Source organism: Mastigoproctus giganteus, chromosome 4 (genome assembly GCF_048544385.1).
Source record: "Mastigoproctus giganteus isolate SK-2022 chromosome 4, ASM4854438v1, whole genome shotgun sequence".
NCBI classification, from domain to species: domain Eukaryota; kingdom Metazoa; phylum Arthropoda; class Arachnida; order Uropygi; family Thelyphonidae; genus Mastigoproctus; species Mastigoproctus giganteus.
In genome coordinates, this window is record NC_143578.1 from 8,739,629 (window position 1) to 8,756,437 (window position 16,809).

Genomic DNA, 16,809 nt, shown 5'->3' on the forward strand with positions numbered 1-16,809 from the left:
CATTAAACAATCAAAGAACTACTCATCTGTGATAGTACACCCTATGACCAAAAGTATTCGTACATGCATAGGTGGTTACAAAAAACGGGCGTTTAATTCAAAAATGTAATCCAAATCCAATACGTCAGCCATTCATAGTGAGCTGGGCAGTTCGCTATGGAAGACTGACGTACTGACAGATGTTCCTGCCTCTTGGACATGTTCCATGATGCTTTCCGCGGACGATATGCATAACACACGAATTACCCCTTTAAGGTTAGTCCCACATATTTCGATTTTATGGGGTCATCTAGACCATTGTTTTCGTGAGATATCAACCGCTTTCTTCCATCTTTGCTTTGCACAGAAAAGTTGCTGAAGCGGCATGCAATCATCATTCCTGCGCTGAGAACAAAGCCACAGTTGTGCTCGACCCTTGGGAGGCTGCACGTGTCTGAAAGGTTTCTTCCAACACAAATGTTAACCATGCCACAATCGCTGTACATTGATCTGCACCGGTTTGCCTGTGACAAGCAGTACAGGAGAATTCTAACGAAAGCACCTGATTTTCTCCCTACCCAGTAGGGTGACGAATCTGAACTGAACTGTAAAATCTTAAATTAATAAAGATTAATTTAATCTTTATTGTACGTAATCTACCTTTCAAACAAAAACTGTAGAAATCATAAAACTGACTTTTCAGAAATGGAGAAAAGTAAATGGTTCAAGAAAATGAAGCACCCATTTAAACATAAAATATCTTTGGATTCTTCCGACCTTTCAGAACCCTCCACCCTTCAACGACTGTAATTGCCACCAATTGAGATTTACTGTGGAAGAAAAGTCAGCACGCATGTCAGCTGCGTGACAACGAGCGTGCATCGGAAAACTTCATTAAAAAATCAGAGGCAGAAACGCGATGTAATGAGGTCTGAATCTGCCTTCGGTACATCTAAAAATACGTAGAGTTCAACAACCCTACCTAAACTTCAATCTCAATGCCGACTATACCAACCCCACCCTCTCCTCCTCCACGAATATTAGACTGCTGAGGGTGATGCCCTTTGATGAGGTTATGATGACCACTAAACACTCGTATTTATAGTCATCCGTGTCTCGTTTCAGGTTCCTTCCTCCCATCGACGGACCATGAGAAACGCAGGAAGTCAGACGGAGGCAAAACGAACTCTAGTTTCGACAGGTAAGTGTTCCGGCATTTGTTTTCACACGAAACGAAAGAAGAATAAAATTAGACATGACAGAAATTAAAAATTAATGAATATATCGGAAGGAAATGGAAGTGTTTCGTCTCCTTTAAAGTTTGCGTATATCAGTATTGCTGTTTAAGAAATTAAAATGTATAGTATGTGAGTAAAATAGACAGTACGGATCATAAATTAACCCATGGCGTGGTCCTTGTTAAAGTTACTGACCTTTTAATTCCTTGGCTGAGTTAGTCGGGCTCAGGCGAGGAGAGCAAAGTTTCTTTCTTCCAGAAACTCTGGTTTTTCATCCAGCAAAAAAGTAAACCGAGCAGAGAACACACGCGATTTAGGATAATACGCATGAGTGGATAAGATCGTTCTCGAATAATCCTTATATAATATTTTTTGTTATTTTGGTCACGTTTGTAAATTTGTGAACATACTTATTGTTAGTGCGTGTTGTCTTCATGTACGTCCGTCTGGATGTAATAATTCTGCTTCCAGGGTGGGGATTTTAGCGAAATTTTCTATATTCAGCTTTATAAAGATTTCTTGAACCATTTTTATGGGCCAAAATGCCCATAAAAGTTCCTCGTGTCAGTCAGATCTTTTCCACCCGGTGTGGGGAGGAGGACGGCAATCCTACCAACTATGCTATCCACGAGGGCTTAATATCTCATAAAGTAACATGAAAAAACTGGACTCGATTTTTCTGGGACACAAAAGAATTGTTATTAATTGCTTACCTTGCACCTAAAAGCACAACGATAGGGGAACATTATGCCAGCCAAAGTTAAAAGTTGCAATTGGAGGAAAGTTGGGTCATCGGGTTTTGTTTCTCCATGTCAATGCACGCATCCCTGATTGCACAGACTAAAAATTCATGAATATGGATTTAAATCATTCCCTGTATAGCCAAATCTGGCCCAAAGTGAATCATTTTGAAGATAAAGAGCTAAAAGGAGTTGTTGAAGCTTGGTTTAATGCCCAATCTGATAAAAATTTTTGAAGAACTAATCGCTTAGTGGATTAAATATTATTTAGTCTACTAAGTTTTTCGTTGAAGAGTTGTCTATGGTATATCTACACCAATATATTAAAGACCATGAAAGATACAAAAAGAAATGGTTAGACGGTGACAGAATTTGTATCATCTTTTGTGTAAAATGTTTTTATATTCATCCGCGTATAAAAACTAACACAACCATTCTCCAGCATCCTCTGTAGTTCATAAATTGTGCTAATTAAGCTTAATTATTTTCTGCCTAATTATTTCTGTTGTCAAGCTCAGTTTGTATTAATATCCACGAAATTCTTCAAATGTTAATTACTAAGTATGGCCGTTGATTAATTACCTTAATCGTTAAAGATGTTTTTTTATTATTTAATTAAAATTCAAAGCCACGATTGCATAATGTGAAATTCTAGCTTTTTTTCTTTCCATAACTTCAGAAACAAATCCTCCTGTCCCTCCAGAAATGATTCGAACACGTTATTTATTTCTATTTCTTTGCAGATCCTGGATCAGACATCGAATCGGGCATCCAGCTTCTCAGTAGAAACGCCAGCATTTCGAGTTCGGTCCACTTCGAGGATGACAACCAATCTTCTAGCAGAACCAAGCCAAGAAAGGCGTCTACAAGGCGTAAAGGAATTCAGCGCCTTACCAATGTGACGGAAGCTACCATCCGTACTTCGTCTGACGGTTCTCCTAGCTCTTCCCATAGCGACGCACGTGGATCGGGAACGGAAAGCGATCCGACCAGCAACAGGAGTGATGGCTCGATGTCGCCATCAGCGAAAAGTATCGAGAGGCTTCAGAAAAGGGGACGAATAGCGAGACAATCCTCTCAAAAATTGCATAAAGACAGGAGAGCGGACATTCAAACTAGCAGCGGCACTGACGAAAGCAGCGAAAGACGGTATAACGCGTGTGACCAAAAAGATCCTCGGGCGCCACAGGACGAGCCTGTTGTTTCCAAGTCTTCGGTAAGGGCCCTGGGCTCTCCGGCTCCGGCTCCTGCTGTCGACTGTTCGCAACGTGACTCAGTACGCAATGAAGCTGTCTTACGGCTTTCGACAGCATCGGGGAGCTCCGACAATTCCCACCGTCCTAAGGAAGCCCAAGACGTTGCCGGAGAGAACTGTGCCCTCAGTGCATTTCGGGAGCCTACCCCAGAGACGGCTGTGCATCGCGACGCGGAAAACACAACGAGCGATGACTTCTGCGGTTCGGAATTTGGCACCGATGATGGAGAAGACGACACGTCTGAGGAATTCGAGACCTCTACGACGGCGCGCAGTGACACCAGCCTGAAGGAAACCCCCGCGGAGGATACCACGGTGGAGTCGGAAGAGTGCTCTTCCTCGTCATGCGAATGCGAATCCTCGGAAGACGATGAAGAGGTGGATGAGGAAGAGGAAGAAGAAGAAGAGGAGGAGGAGGAGGAGGAGGAGGAGGAGGAAGAGGACAGTGATGAATGTCCGGAGTGCAGAAAGGAAGCCCTCTCGCAGACAACCAGGTCTTTAAGTCCCGACGTGGTCATCGTAACGAGAAGTAGCAAGACAAATCAAGAACCCACCGAGACCACAACGAGTATCCCCAGGAAAGAAGTCAGCAAGAAGAGCGCCGCCGCTGACCCATCTGCCATCGTGCCTACATCTGCCGGAAAGATCAAGGTAAGATTCGCCTTGCTTGAACCCACCATAAGGGTTATTCCGATATTTACATTAGTGTAATGAATTTCAAGGTCACTACTGATGGTCTCTAAGCTTACTCCACAAACCAGTTCTAGTTGCACAGATCAAAACCTTTCTTCCAGCCTCTCATTGTCATTGTCTTATCGCGCACAATGGAGTGTTGTGTCATCATTTTGAAATTACAAAAGAGGCTGCCGGAGACCCAGTAAAAGAAGCAGCTCCACCTGGTTTAAAAATTCTTTAAATTCTGTTATTTCGTAAATCTTTAAGTTTCCAGAGGAGCGATTCAAACTATGGCTTCTTTTCTTCGAAAAATAGGGAACACGCAAGTTCTGTCATCTCCCCCACCCCTCAATATGTTTCGGCGCGAATAGATTCTTCAAAAAATCTTTGCCATCACATATTTTTATACAATGCAAGACAAAATTAACCCAACACGTAGAAAACGTGGTTTACCTCATGCAGTTTGCGATGAAGAGTGGCATAATTTGATATGGTGGCGTACCACAGAATAACCATGAAATGAAGAGGCAGCGAGAAACTTCGGACAGGTATAAGTGACATTTACAGGGGTTGTATAATGATTGCCAAAAAGATCACATTACAGAAGTCGATACATCGATATCCAACGATGGCCATGGCAGTTGTTGGATATCTTCAGTTTCAAAATTGAAAACACATCATAAATGAAAATAAAACCTGTTGCCTCGTCTGTCTCCTGATGACGTCATGTACAAATTTTGCTGGTTCTCAAGAACACGCGAAGGAGATTTTAACAGATGCATTTTTCTGGCTCATCCTTTTTCAAGACTCTCCGCAACTAAATCCTTCCTCTGCACAGTGATACCGTCATCAACCAGTGACTTCTGATACCACTCCAGATTAACAGAACACATTTATATCTAGAACTTCTTCCTGTTCTGCTTATCTTGTTTTTCGATGACCTTTTCTCTTTGTGGACTACTTGGGCAGCACATGGATAAAGACTTCGTCTTCTGCTGTCCTGCCTCGTGTGTGTGTTGTTGCCGGTTTGTTTGGACATTCAGTGCGTGACTGTTGGGTTGTCCATGGTAGTTGTGGCTTATCTCCCCATAGCGTAGATGGACAGACAAGGTGATCGCCTGCCTGGTGACAAAAAGGCCAGAACAGACATCTGGCCTTACACAGACATCTCTGTATTCACAGCTGTATTCATTACAGTGTACAATGGTGGAGTTGAACTTTGGTTCAGGTGATAAGATACTATACATGTCTACATCTTCAGTTTCAAGATCTTCCTCCACCACTTGAGCTCTATATGCAGTGGTGTTGCCTTGCATGAAAAGAAAATCTGGGCCAACCGCACCCCTGTAACACAGTACATAGGGTTCCAGGATCTGTTCTCGATACCACTGCGCAATTGCGCAAATACCCCTATCAAAAACATGGAGGGGTTTGGCCATTGATCATTTCCTCGTTGTTTCCTGATGAAATAACGTCTAGAAACTGTGTAGGCTAAAACGGGACTCGTCAGACAAGAGACTACAACACAGGTTACACCACGTTTTCTACGTGTTCTGTTAATTTTTTCGAGCAGTGTAAGTCCCCTCCTGAAAAATGATATATTGGTAAAGCGAGCTTTCTGGGTTGTGATTCTACGAAATACAAATCCTTCTTTTCACGAGTCTCCATCTGCACTTTAAACGACTTCATCGATGTCATTCACAGTTTCAAATACCATCGGTCGACTCCTGAATAATTCATAATGCTTTCCATTTATAAAGTAATTGGAAGTGATTCCCTTATCTGGGCTTAATTTCAAGGGAGGATTTTTGTTGGTTGCTCATTAGCATGCATGCACTGGTGATTAATCGTTTCATAGCGTGCGTCTTTCTTCACAATACCATCAATTCCTTTTTCTGTTCGTGTCATGAAGAAGGTCTGCTCTGCGGATTGCCGCCAACTATCAAAACGTAGGACGAATTGTGTCGAAATTATTAGCGACGCTGTTCGTCATCTTTTGGGGGCATCGTTATTGGTTTCCATGGCAGCTTAGTAAATTAGACAGACAGCGCCGTGAGTATCAAAACGAAGAACGATTAATTCCCTCTTTTTTGTTTTCTTTTATTCTTATTATTGCCAGTTTGCATTTTATAATTTTAATTAATGTCATATTAAAATTAATAAGCTAAAACGATTTTTATTAAAAAGGCATTGATTACAATATGCATGTATACTGAAAGGACAGAATTTATGGGATACCTGGTTCCTGGGCAACGCGACGCTGTGACCCCTCTCGCTAGTGGACGAACCCACCGCTTGGACAGGTACACTGCATCCACGTAGACGGTAATTCGATGTCAGTATGGATAAAGGTCGTGAGTTAACGGACTTTGAAAGAGGGATGATAGTGAGTGCCCGACAATGGGTCAGTCTATCGTGGAGGTTGTACAGAAATTGCACTATCCCTGCAATTTCTGTACAACCTCCACGGTGTATCGGATATACGTGATTTCCGGAATAACATCTCATCTTGGACAGCGCTTTAGCCGGAGAAAGGTGGTGGATGAACGTGGCCGTTGACGTCTGTCTCGCATTCTCGCATTATTTCAGCCAACCGGAGAGCAATAGTACCACAAATCACCACCGACTTTAACGAGGGAGGTGCCTGAAACGTCCCCACTAAGACCATCAGGCTATCATTAGCCGCAATAGGTAAAGGAAGCTGCCGACCCACCAGAGTCCCATTGCTAACACCACGTCACAGGACTACGTCTCAACTGGGCAAAAGAACATCGGCACTGGACCTTGGATCCCGTCTCCAATTATCCAAGTCCGATTTCCAGTTATTTCGAGCGGACGGGAGGGTGCGTATATGGTGGAAACCGTACGAAGCTATACACCCGTCATGTTAACAAGGAACTGTTCAGGCAGGTGGATGGTCGGTAATGGTCTGAGCGTGTTCAGCTAGCATACGTTGGGACGTCTAGACGCATCTCTGAACAGTCCAGATTACGTGTCCATCCTTGCAGATCATCTGCATTCCTTCGTGGTCATCTTGCCCCCACACGGCAATGGCCTCCTCCAGCAGGACAGTGCGCCTCCCCACAGAGTCGTGGTGACAACAACGTGGTTCGATGATCATTCCCCAGATTTTATCACCATAGAATAGCCTCCCCGTTCACCGGACATGAACCCTGTGGAGCATCTTTGGGATGCTGTGGAAAGGTCCGTTCGAGCTTTGGATCCTCTACCCAGGAATGCGATCGAAATATGGACAGCGATGCAGCAAGCATAAATGGAAATACCCGTGGAACGCTTTCGTGAACTAGTGGACTCAATGCCTCGCCTTGTGACTGCCCTTATCCGGGCGAAAGGTGGGCCTACCTGTTGCTAAGTAGGTATCAAACACTAAATTGCCCCGAGATCCAGATAGCCGAAGAACTTCCTTGCCAGGAAAACCAGACCAGAAACCCTGCCAATCCTACGGAAGAATCAGCTAATCCAGATAAACCACTTAGTGTCCCACCCCACAAATCACAGAAGCCATCTACTACATTGCAATGGAAACCCAATCCTGAAACTATCGTCGAGCCTTACTCGTACTCAAGCCGAGTGTATCAATCTACAATGCTGAAGAAACCTGAAATCCACAATTGCGGCCCCCCACTGCTAACATTACAACCATCCTGCGCGGAAGTTGTAGCTGCACCTCCTCCTACACTTGTGGCCCAGAGTTACTGCAGTAAGCCTTGCCATCCTGAAGAGGGTAAATTGGGAACCCCAAATGTACTAAAGAGAAGGCGATCATTTAAAATGGGCACCTCGGCCACCTCCAGGCTGCAGGCGATGAATCCGCCAACTGTCCGTCTTCGACGAAGTCTATTCGTTTCCCGACTGGCCCCAAATACAACTCCAGATGATATCGAGTCATACATAATGCATGAGCTGCACCTTACTGTGTCCGTCACACTTCTTAAGAAAACACCCCTGCATACATCGTTCAAAGTTGAGTGCGATGCACAGAATTTCAGCTCCATATCAGCGACTGCTCTCTGGCCGTCTGGATCACTACTCAGGCCATACTATGGACCTAAATCCAACATCACCCCACGTCTAGCCATGGCTAATGTGCTATCCCACCAAGACTACTCCCAAGCGTGACGCCATGATAGACATTCCTATTCTCAGAAGCCCCAAACCAGGAATCAGGGTCACACGATGATGAACCCTATACATACCCTGATGACGAAACCTCTGATCAATCTCTGCAATACCACAGCTCCAATGAAATCCACCCTCAGCTGATACCAACTGTTGTAACCAACCGTGCTAAAAAGCCAACAAAGAAAATAAATCCTGTCCTCGAATCAGCACTCCTCAAGATTTTTTATCAAAATGTTCGTAGTATTCGGAATAAGCTCGAGACACGTGAGCAGATGCTCCTGTCCCAAATGGCTGATGTCATCTGCATGTCTGAAACCTGGCTGGAACCACAACAAGAATCAATTGCCTCCGCCCAAGCTGCTGGTTACAAATCTTTCTTCACCTCCCGATCTCATACCTGTGGTGGGGGGCCTTGCTGTTAACATAAATGCCAGTAGACTTGAGTTTGTACATGTAGTCTCCAGCAAATCCAATCTATTCGAAGCATTGATAGTAACGGTCAAGATCAACTCCTGCTTATTAGATCTCGGTGCAATATATATACCCCCAACCCCCGATGCTCAGACAATCAATGATATTGCATCCTGGCTAATAAACACGATCCACACATCTGCCATCCACCTCATCTGTGGAGATTTTAACTTACCGCCAAGTCTCCAACATTTTCATGAGTCACTTATGGCTAAGATTGCACCTAGTGGCCTCAGGATCGTAAATGAAGGCCCAACTAGAGGTCTTCATCGCCTGGATCTCATATTATCGTCTGGTTCCTGCAGCGTCGACATTAAACCCGAAACTCACTTTGAATCCGATCATGAACCCATCGTAGTCCTATTGCAGCTCCCAACGCCCAACTTTAATGTCTCCCACTAAGTGAAAAGGAAGATCATCATCTCTCCCACCTTCCCACCTTCCTACAACCGAATAGATGCCTTTATGCAACAAGATTAATTCCCTGGGAAGTTCTCGAATCAGGAGATCCGGAACTGGCTCTAGACATATTAACTAGATGGTTACACACTGTTACCATGTTCTCAGCAGCTAAACAGGTCAGTATCTCCGCTAGAACTAATGCTTGGTGGTCTTCGGAGCTAAATTACAGTTTCAAGTGCAAACAGTCCCTCCATAAACAATGGAAACAGTCTGGTACAGCATATGACCGAACTCAGTACTTCAAAGCTAGAGCACTGTTTAACAGACTGAAATCGCAAGCCATTAAAAAATATACTGACAAGACCTTATCCAAAGGCAAAGTGCCATATACCCGTAACTCTGAACCAGGTTCCAACTTCAATCCAGTTGAATGGATCAACTATGTAGCCAGATTCCAAGACATCACACAACCATATGATTACCAACCAGACCCCATTTCTAGTCCAGATGATGAGCTGTTTTCCATTCAAATCGATCGACAGCAGCTCCCTCAAGCCATCAACTCGCTGCGTTCGTCATGCACCGCTGGCGTTGATAAAGTCCCGCATTTCATCGTAAAGTGCCTCAGTCCATATATCCTTAATCCTCTGCTCTACTTGTTCAACTCCATCCTCTCTCATAGAGTGTTTCCTGCATCCTGGAACAAATACGCTCTCGCCCCACTACCTAAAGTTCAACTACTAAGCTAGCCGAAGCACTATAGACCGATATCCACTGCATCCACGCTCTTAAAGCTACTGGAAAAAGTCCTTCTTCCTCATATAACACGCCATCTTCTTCCACAACCATCAAAACAACTCCATTATGTTCTCCCTAATAGATCAACTTCTCCAACCTTCTGGCAGTCCAAACGGAAATTCTAAATGCATTTGAGGCCAAATCAGAAATGGCGGTTGTTTATGCCGATATCGAAGCTGCTTTTGAATCTTAGCCCTTCTGAATCTCCTAACCAATTTCTTTCGGATCAAAGGTGACGTTTTCGCTTTTCTGCACTCGCTCCTCTGGAATAGAACAGTGTACTTCACTCATCGCAACCTCTGCTATACCCGATCCATCAATGCTGGTGTGCCGCAAGGTGGCGTTTTATCGGGGTTACTTTTTACTGCCCTCCTTATTCCGTTTGTGTGTAACAGAGATGATGTTATTACCTACGCCGACGATATAAAGTTCCTAACGGAAATACCACCATCAGCCGACAGGGGAGTGATCACATCGGAAATCTGTAATAAGATCTCAGCTTTCTCTAGGCATCTCAACCATTTCGGTCTTAAACAGAAAGATCTCGGTGTAACCTTCGACCCAAACCTTAGGTTCAACTGTCACATCGAATGTGTTCTACGCAAGATCAGCCGAATGCGCTGGATTGCCCGTCAACATCTTCTTCATAACACAGACACAAGAACCACAATCAGATATCTGGAAACCGTTGTGGATCCTACCTTTCTGTATGCCTCTGAAATATGGGCATCCGCAGTACCTTCTCTCATGAAGCCCATCCTCTCCAGTGAATACTGGATATTGAAGTGGGCAACCCACAAACATCGACTCTCCCCCCCCCCCAGCAGAGGACCACCAGCATGGCCGACCAACTCCAAATCCCGCGGCTGCCTCAAATAATCCGCATGAGGAGAACTGTGACCACAGTCAAAATGCTGGTTGGCAAAATCAACTCCCCTGACTTCTGGGATATATGCCAGTGGCATGTTCCACTTCCTTCCTTACGAGCCACCCCTCTTCTTCAGCTACAACGGAACAGGCTGAAGATCAGTGACAGATTCCTACCTGGACAAGTACTTCCTACAGTACAAGCCCTGCTAATGATCGGAGTTGACCTGCAGAAATTCGCTTCTGATCGCAATTACAGGCGCTCGTTGGCCGAACTTGTTCCCCTTTTGTTTGGCCTCTGATGTGACTCATACTGATATCTCCATCTGCTATCTCCTATGAGGCGCATAACGGCACGTCGCAGGCAAATCGACGAACTGTCTCACAAGAAAATGCAATACCGAACATCAATTTGGCACTGTGAAATATTCTGACTTGTGTGAATATGCTTAAATATGTGCTTTGTACATATGAACGTGCACATACCTTGGTGTACTGCCTGCCTCACAACTATGTACATACTCATATCTATTGAATGGTTAATGTTACGTTTTTAATTGTTATGTTATCTTTTATACTGTACATATTTTTATATTACCCCATATCATTGTCAAGCCCCTGGCCTCCTGGCCATGGCGGGCACATTATTGTATCTGTATCTTTACTGTACAATAAAGATTTTCTTCTTCTGTCCCATGATTTCTGTCCATTCACTGTATATACAGTACGTGTCTGAAAAGTTTTAGGACTATATTCATAAAAAATTGACATCAAGGAAAAAAAATTATTTAATCTTCAAAGTACGTCCCTCGATACATCACTTTGCACAGTCGTACATCTCTTCATCAGTTCCGCAAAGACGTCTTCTGGATGGCTCTGTGGAACTGATGAAGGATGGCCATAAAAAAAAATCACCATCATCGTTTTGGTTCGAAACCTTTGGAACTGGAGTTTCTTCAGCCCATGAAAGTTTTTAACAACACATGCAGCTGATTGTACGCAAAGCTTGAAGATTCATCCCCAGTTACGATTTAAAAAAAAAAGAAAAGTTTGGATCACTGTATGCCATCTCAATCAAATCTTAACAAGCAGCAACTGCTTCTGTTCCGTCGCCAATGCACGCGGTACGAAGTGCAAGCACACTTTCCTTTTATTTATTATTTATTTTTTTTTTTTCAAATCTTCGACAACGATCGAACGCATGGTGTCCTTGCTGATGTGAAGCTGGTCTGCTAATATTCGGAGGGACAAGCAAAGATCTTGCATTAACAGCTGCCAAATTTTTCGATCGTCGAGTCTGGGATGGGCGACCACACCACACATCGTCCTGAACATTTGCTACCAGGAAGGTGCCTCCTGGTGTACCCGTCTACGCCACATTGAGGCGGACCACAACTAAGCGCGAACGGCGGCTAACCTCGAATGTCATACACTTAATGTCTGAAGACAAAGTAACTGTGAGATTGATAAGAAAGTTTACTTTACTTTGCGACAAGTAATAAACTGTACTATCCTCCGAAAATATCCGGACACTCCTGTTTTCATAATCTGTTTGACCTTCCCGGATTCACTTGTTTATCTGACTGGTATAAGGAAGGCGTATGAACGACATAAGTTAGTTATACCCAATGTACCACGTACAGCCGAGCTGATTGATTTCAAGAGAGGTATTATTGTCAGATGTAACATTGCTGGCTTGTCGATTCATGCAGTTCTTGACAGCTTATTCCACCAAGGTTGACCGTCGGTGATCAGCATCTTCATCACTGTTCCAACCTAAGGTTGGATCAGGTGAGTCAAAGCTTTCCATATTTTCCTGTCTTCCCAGATCTTGTCTTCTATCATTCTCTCCCACTCAGTTCCATTTCTTTCCACTTCTTCTATAATCTCATCTCTCCATCTCTTCCTGAGTCTTCTTCTCCGCCTCTTTTTGTCCATTTTCATCTTAAACATTCTTCTTGGTAATCTGTCCAAGTTTATTCTCTTCATGCGCCAAAACCTTGATATAATCATCTTCTCCCTCAGATTTTCTATTCCCAAATTCATTCTTATATCAGTATTTCTTATTTTATCTCTTCTAGTTTTGGTTAGTATAGACCTTAACACCCTATTTTCCATTGCTTGGACTCTGCTAGAATCCTTTTTATTCATCCTCCACGTCTCAACAGCATAGGTCACTATAGGGACCAAATATTCCCTATTTATCAGCTTTTTACGCTTCACTGGAACTTCCTTAGCCCATAACAGGCTATTAACATTAGAACGAACTCTGACTAGCTGCTATTCTCTATCTAGGCTCCAATCCTTTATTAGTAAGCTCCCCCTAAGCACTTAAAATTATCCACCACTTCCAACATTTCCTTCCCCAATTTCACATCTTTTTCACTCACCTCTTCCCCCTCTATCCACCACCATCTCTTTGCTTTTCTGGCCACTTATCTTTAAACCATGCTCACCAACTACTTTTCCCAATGTGTTAGTTTCTCTTGAAGTTCTTCCTCCTTGATTGCCCAAAGGACGACATCATCTGCAAAAACTGCTGTTCCACCTACCGTCGGTGATGTTGTTCTGAAATCGAAGTGTGGCGGTACCCTCACCAGTAACGTGCATGAAGACGAAGAAAGCTCACTCCAAGTGACTAGAAGATAGGTCCCCTCAGCGATTACTCGACTATTTCTTCAGACATCCCTGTAAAACACCAACCTGAGATTTAAGGCTTCAGTAGGGGTTGAGACTGCTGCTGCTCTCCACAATGGGAGAGCAGCAGCACATAAGGCAAACCCAACAACCGCAATCAGTAGTTTCGTCTTGCATTATGCAAAGGAGGCAGTAATTGTTTAATAGAGCATTGAAAGTTGGTTCTATGGAGTGAAGAATCTCGCCACTGTCTACTACAATCAGATAGGAGGATATGTAAGGTGGAGGACGCGTGCTCGCAGAGTGCATTGTGCCAAAAATGAAGTTCGGAGACGCTAGGGTTATGGTGTGTTCCTGTTTCTTCATGGTAAGTCTTGGACCTTTGGTGATTGTGCAAGAAATCATGAACGCCGACGCCTACCTTATCAGTTTGGACAATACTCCCTACGATATGGCAGTTCTTTAGTAAAGAGCCATGTTTATTTTAATAGGATAATGTCCCCATGTTATTTCGCCGATGGTGTTCGAGAATGGTTCGTGGACACGAACGTACAAAAGTTGGAATGGGCTTCAGAAAGTCCGAATTAAATCTCATGGAACACCTATGGGACGAACTGAACTTTGGGTAAGGCCCGGATCAACATGTCCAGATAGGTAGCTCAACTGACCACGTGAACTGCTAATGTGAAACTGTAATATACTTTTTGTAGGGTGGCTTAAACATATTGCATAAATGCAATATGTTTACATTAATCAGTGGTGCTCAATAAATTTGTTTTTACTAATCCAGTGTGAACCGTGATGCTCCTAAAGATATTTAAATCCTTGGCATATGCTAAGAAATATTTGAATATTCCCTAGGCGATAGGGCAAATAAGGAATTTGCGTTCCTTGATGCAAAGTATCCCAAAAATAAGGGATACTTTGATACTAAAAAAAAAATGTTTGGACTTGCTGAAGATTATGTCCGCTAACCTGACTATCCTCGCCTTATGGGTTAATTTGAGTTCTATAACAACCCAAACCACTTTAATTTGCAAATTCCTTATTCAAGTTAATAACTTTTTAACGTGCCTCTGATGTCTTTTCACCGTGGAACATTTATCCTCAGCTGTAATCCATTTTCTGAATCATTTAATTCTTTTGCAGTCCATCAGCGATCTTGTCATGGGAACCAGTTCAGGAGAAGCATCCGACTCTGTTGGGGAAGTGTTTGTATCTACCCTCAGTATCCATGAAGCGGCAGGGAAAGGGGATCTCCGGGAAGTCGATTTACTTCTCAAATACGACAGGAAGCGCATGGAGTAAGTATAATTATGTACTTAAATAAATAATTGCGGATGAATTACTGGTTGCTTTTAGAAAAAATAAATACTTTGAAGTTGAAGTGTCACTGAAAGTCCTGTGATGAATAAATGAAGCATTTCTGACGTACAAAATAAGTTAAGCAAAATTATTTTGGATGGTACTTCAAAGAGACAGAAAAGCAGGAGTCCCAAGGCATTTGAAGGCCAAACCATCTGCTCACCTTGGTCTCATTATACCATTGGTACTTCATAACACAAGTAGTATTACAAGTTATATTGTATAGCCGTGATGAGCTTGTACAACAATATGGTTGGATTTGCATTCCTTGTACAGAATTTATGCATTTTTATTATTTTTTAGATATTAAGGAGTCAAAATTTGAAAAGATTTCTATTTGACTATTTTCTGAACTTCTAATAGATGTGTTTATTACCAATCCTTTTTAGGCAGGTGTGCATGCACAAGCCACCATTGTCTTCGCCCTGCCTGTCCCTCTGCCCGCATGCAATAATTGACTCTCAATTGATGGATATTCATAAAATTTTATAATTGGGCTTCTTTTAGAAAGATATGTCCAGAATCCTAATATCCCAAAAATCACTGAAATCGGACACATTAAATCTGTAAAATAGACATCACTAGACAATACCTTATATTGAAGTTGTAGCACCAGATATTGTTTGTTGACAAATATAATATCCGGTGCTTTAGAAAGAGACGATGGATGGGAGGGATTTGTCACTGTTTTTAGGAACTGGCTGGATACGAGAAAATTTCCAAGCAGAAGGGAAAACACCTGTGGAACAAGACAGTGAAAAAGGCAACACAAAACAGGCTTTGGGAATAAGTGGAGAAATGCCATCAGGACCTGGAGCTTTCTTAGCATCAAGATTGTTCAAAATCCTTCTGGCATCCTTTTCACAGAAGACCACAGGAGGAATTGAATGGAGTATATTGAGAATGATAAGAGGTGGTTTACCAAGATCATCAATACACGAGTTAGAAGAAAAGTAGGATGATAGCACGTCGGCTTCCTTTGGCTAAAGTGGCAATAGAACCATCTGGTTTGGACAAATACGGGAATAAAAATAAGCACAATTTACAGCAAGTTTTGGCAAGAGACCAGAAAGCTCGACTACCATTTCTACAAGAAGCAAGTTTTCTACTTTTAGCTGTTCGAAATCTTCTTTAGACTGATCAATAATTACAATTGTTGCGAGGTTTGGTGTGGGTAGAAATTGAACTGGAGATCTGAGGAATTTTAATGGGCTTTGTTCACTCCGTGGCTGAGTTAGTCGGTCTCAGGCGTAGATAGCAAGGTTTTTCGTCCAGCAAAGAAGACAGATCGTCCATAGAACACACACAATTAACAGACATAAGACACACCATGGCAGATGAATTTAATTATTCGGGTGGACTAAAAATAATTACTTTATACCATCTGAGATTAACAACGCGCGCTTGCCCTTGAGTAGTACAGTTGATGAAATCGCCATCCTCCCCATACTGCTTGGCAAATACCCGAGTTTTGAGGAATTTTTAATGGCATTTTTCACAACGTGGCTGAGTTAATCGGTCTGAGGCGAGTGTAGCATGGTTTTTTCTCCCGGAAACTCGGATTTTTCTTCCAGCAAATAGAAAATCGACCACAGAACACCTGCAATTTATAGACAGTATATATGGAGCAATATGGCCTTAGTTGCTGAAACTCCTAAAACCCTATTACAGCAACAACAACGTACGCGTTATTCCTTTCTCTATATCCTTTAAGGTTCAGAAAGGATGGCCCCAGCACGGAACCTTGAGAAATCCCAATTAACCCTAGCCTACTCTAAAGAATGGGTGTTCATAACATTTCTGTCCTAGCATTCCATCAATCCACTTCACTTCATTTTCCTTTTTTTTGTTTGCTCAGTCGGATAGCCACATCTCCAGTATCCAGTACTCATGATGGCAAGTCAACATCGTGTAGATGATTTCATGAGATGGCAGGCCGTTGGAAGAATTGAAGCTGGACGGTGGCAGGCGCAGGCAGCACGTTGGCTTAATGCGTCATGCAGTGTCATCTCGGCACTATGGAAGCAGTTTTGACCGGGGCGTTACACAGAAGACGCACTGCAAAGGATCTCATCATCTCTGCAGTCTCAGCTTCTACTTTCAAATATTACCTACTAATAGCAATAGATTTCACTGGAGCCTTCCACTGACTCAGGTAGGCAAGTATTCTTCGCAGACTTAGGCAAGCAAATATGCCATTAAATTTATACAAATGCATTCAAAACTACTTATCAAATAG

General features: G+C 42.9%; 1 protein-coding gene across 1 annotated transcript in view; it reads left to right on the forward strand.

The window, feature by feature from the left end:
• The window catches only part of LOC150086372 (uncharacterized), a 56,112-nt gene that overhangs the window by 16,288 nt on the left and 23,015 nt on the right, over positions 1 to 16,809 (forward strand). The window contains exons 4-6 of the mRNA XM_090371339.1: positions 1,105 to 1,180; positions 2,701 to 3,863; positions 14,355 to 14,509. Coding sequence (XP_090227465.1) covers positions 1,105 to 1,180; positions 2,701 to 3,863; positions 14,355 to 14,509 — 1,394 coding nt within the window. The remainder of the gene's footprint in view (positions 1 to 1,104; positions 1,181 to 2,700; positions 3,864 to 14,354; positions 14,510 to 16,809) is intronic.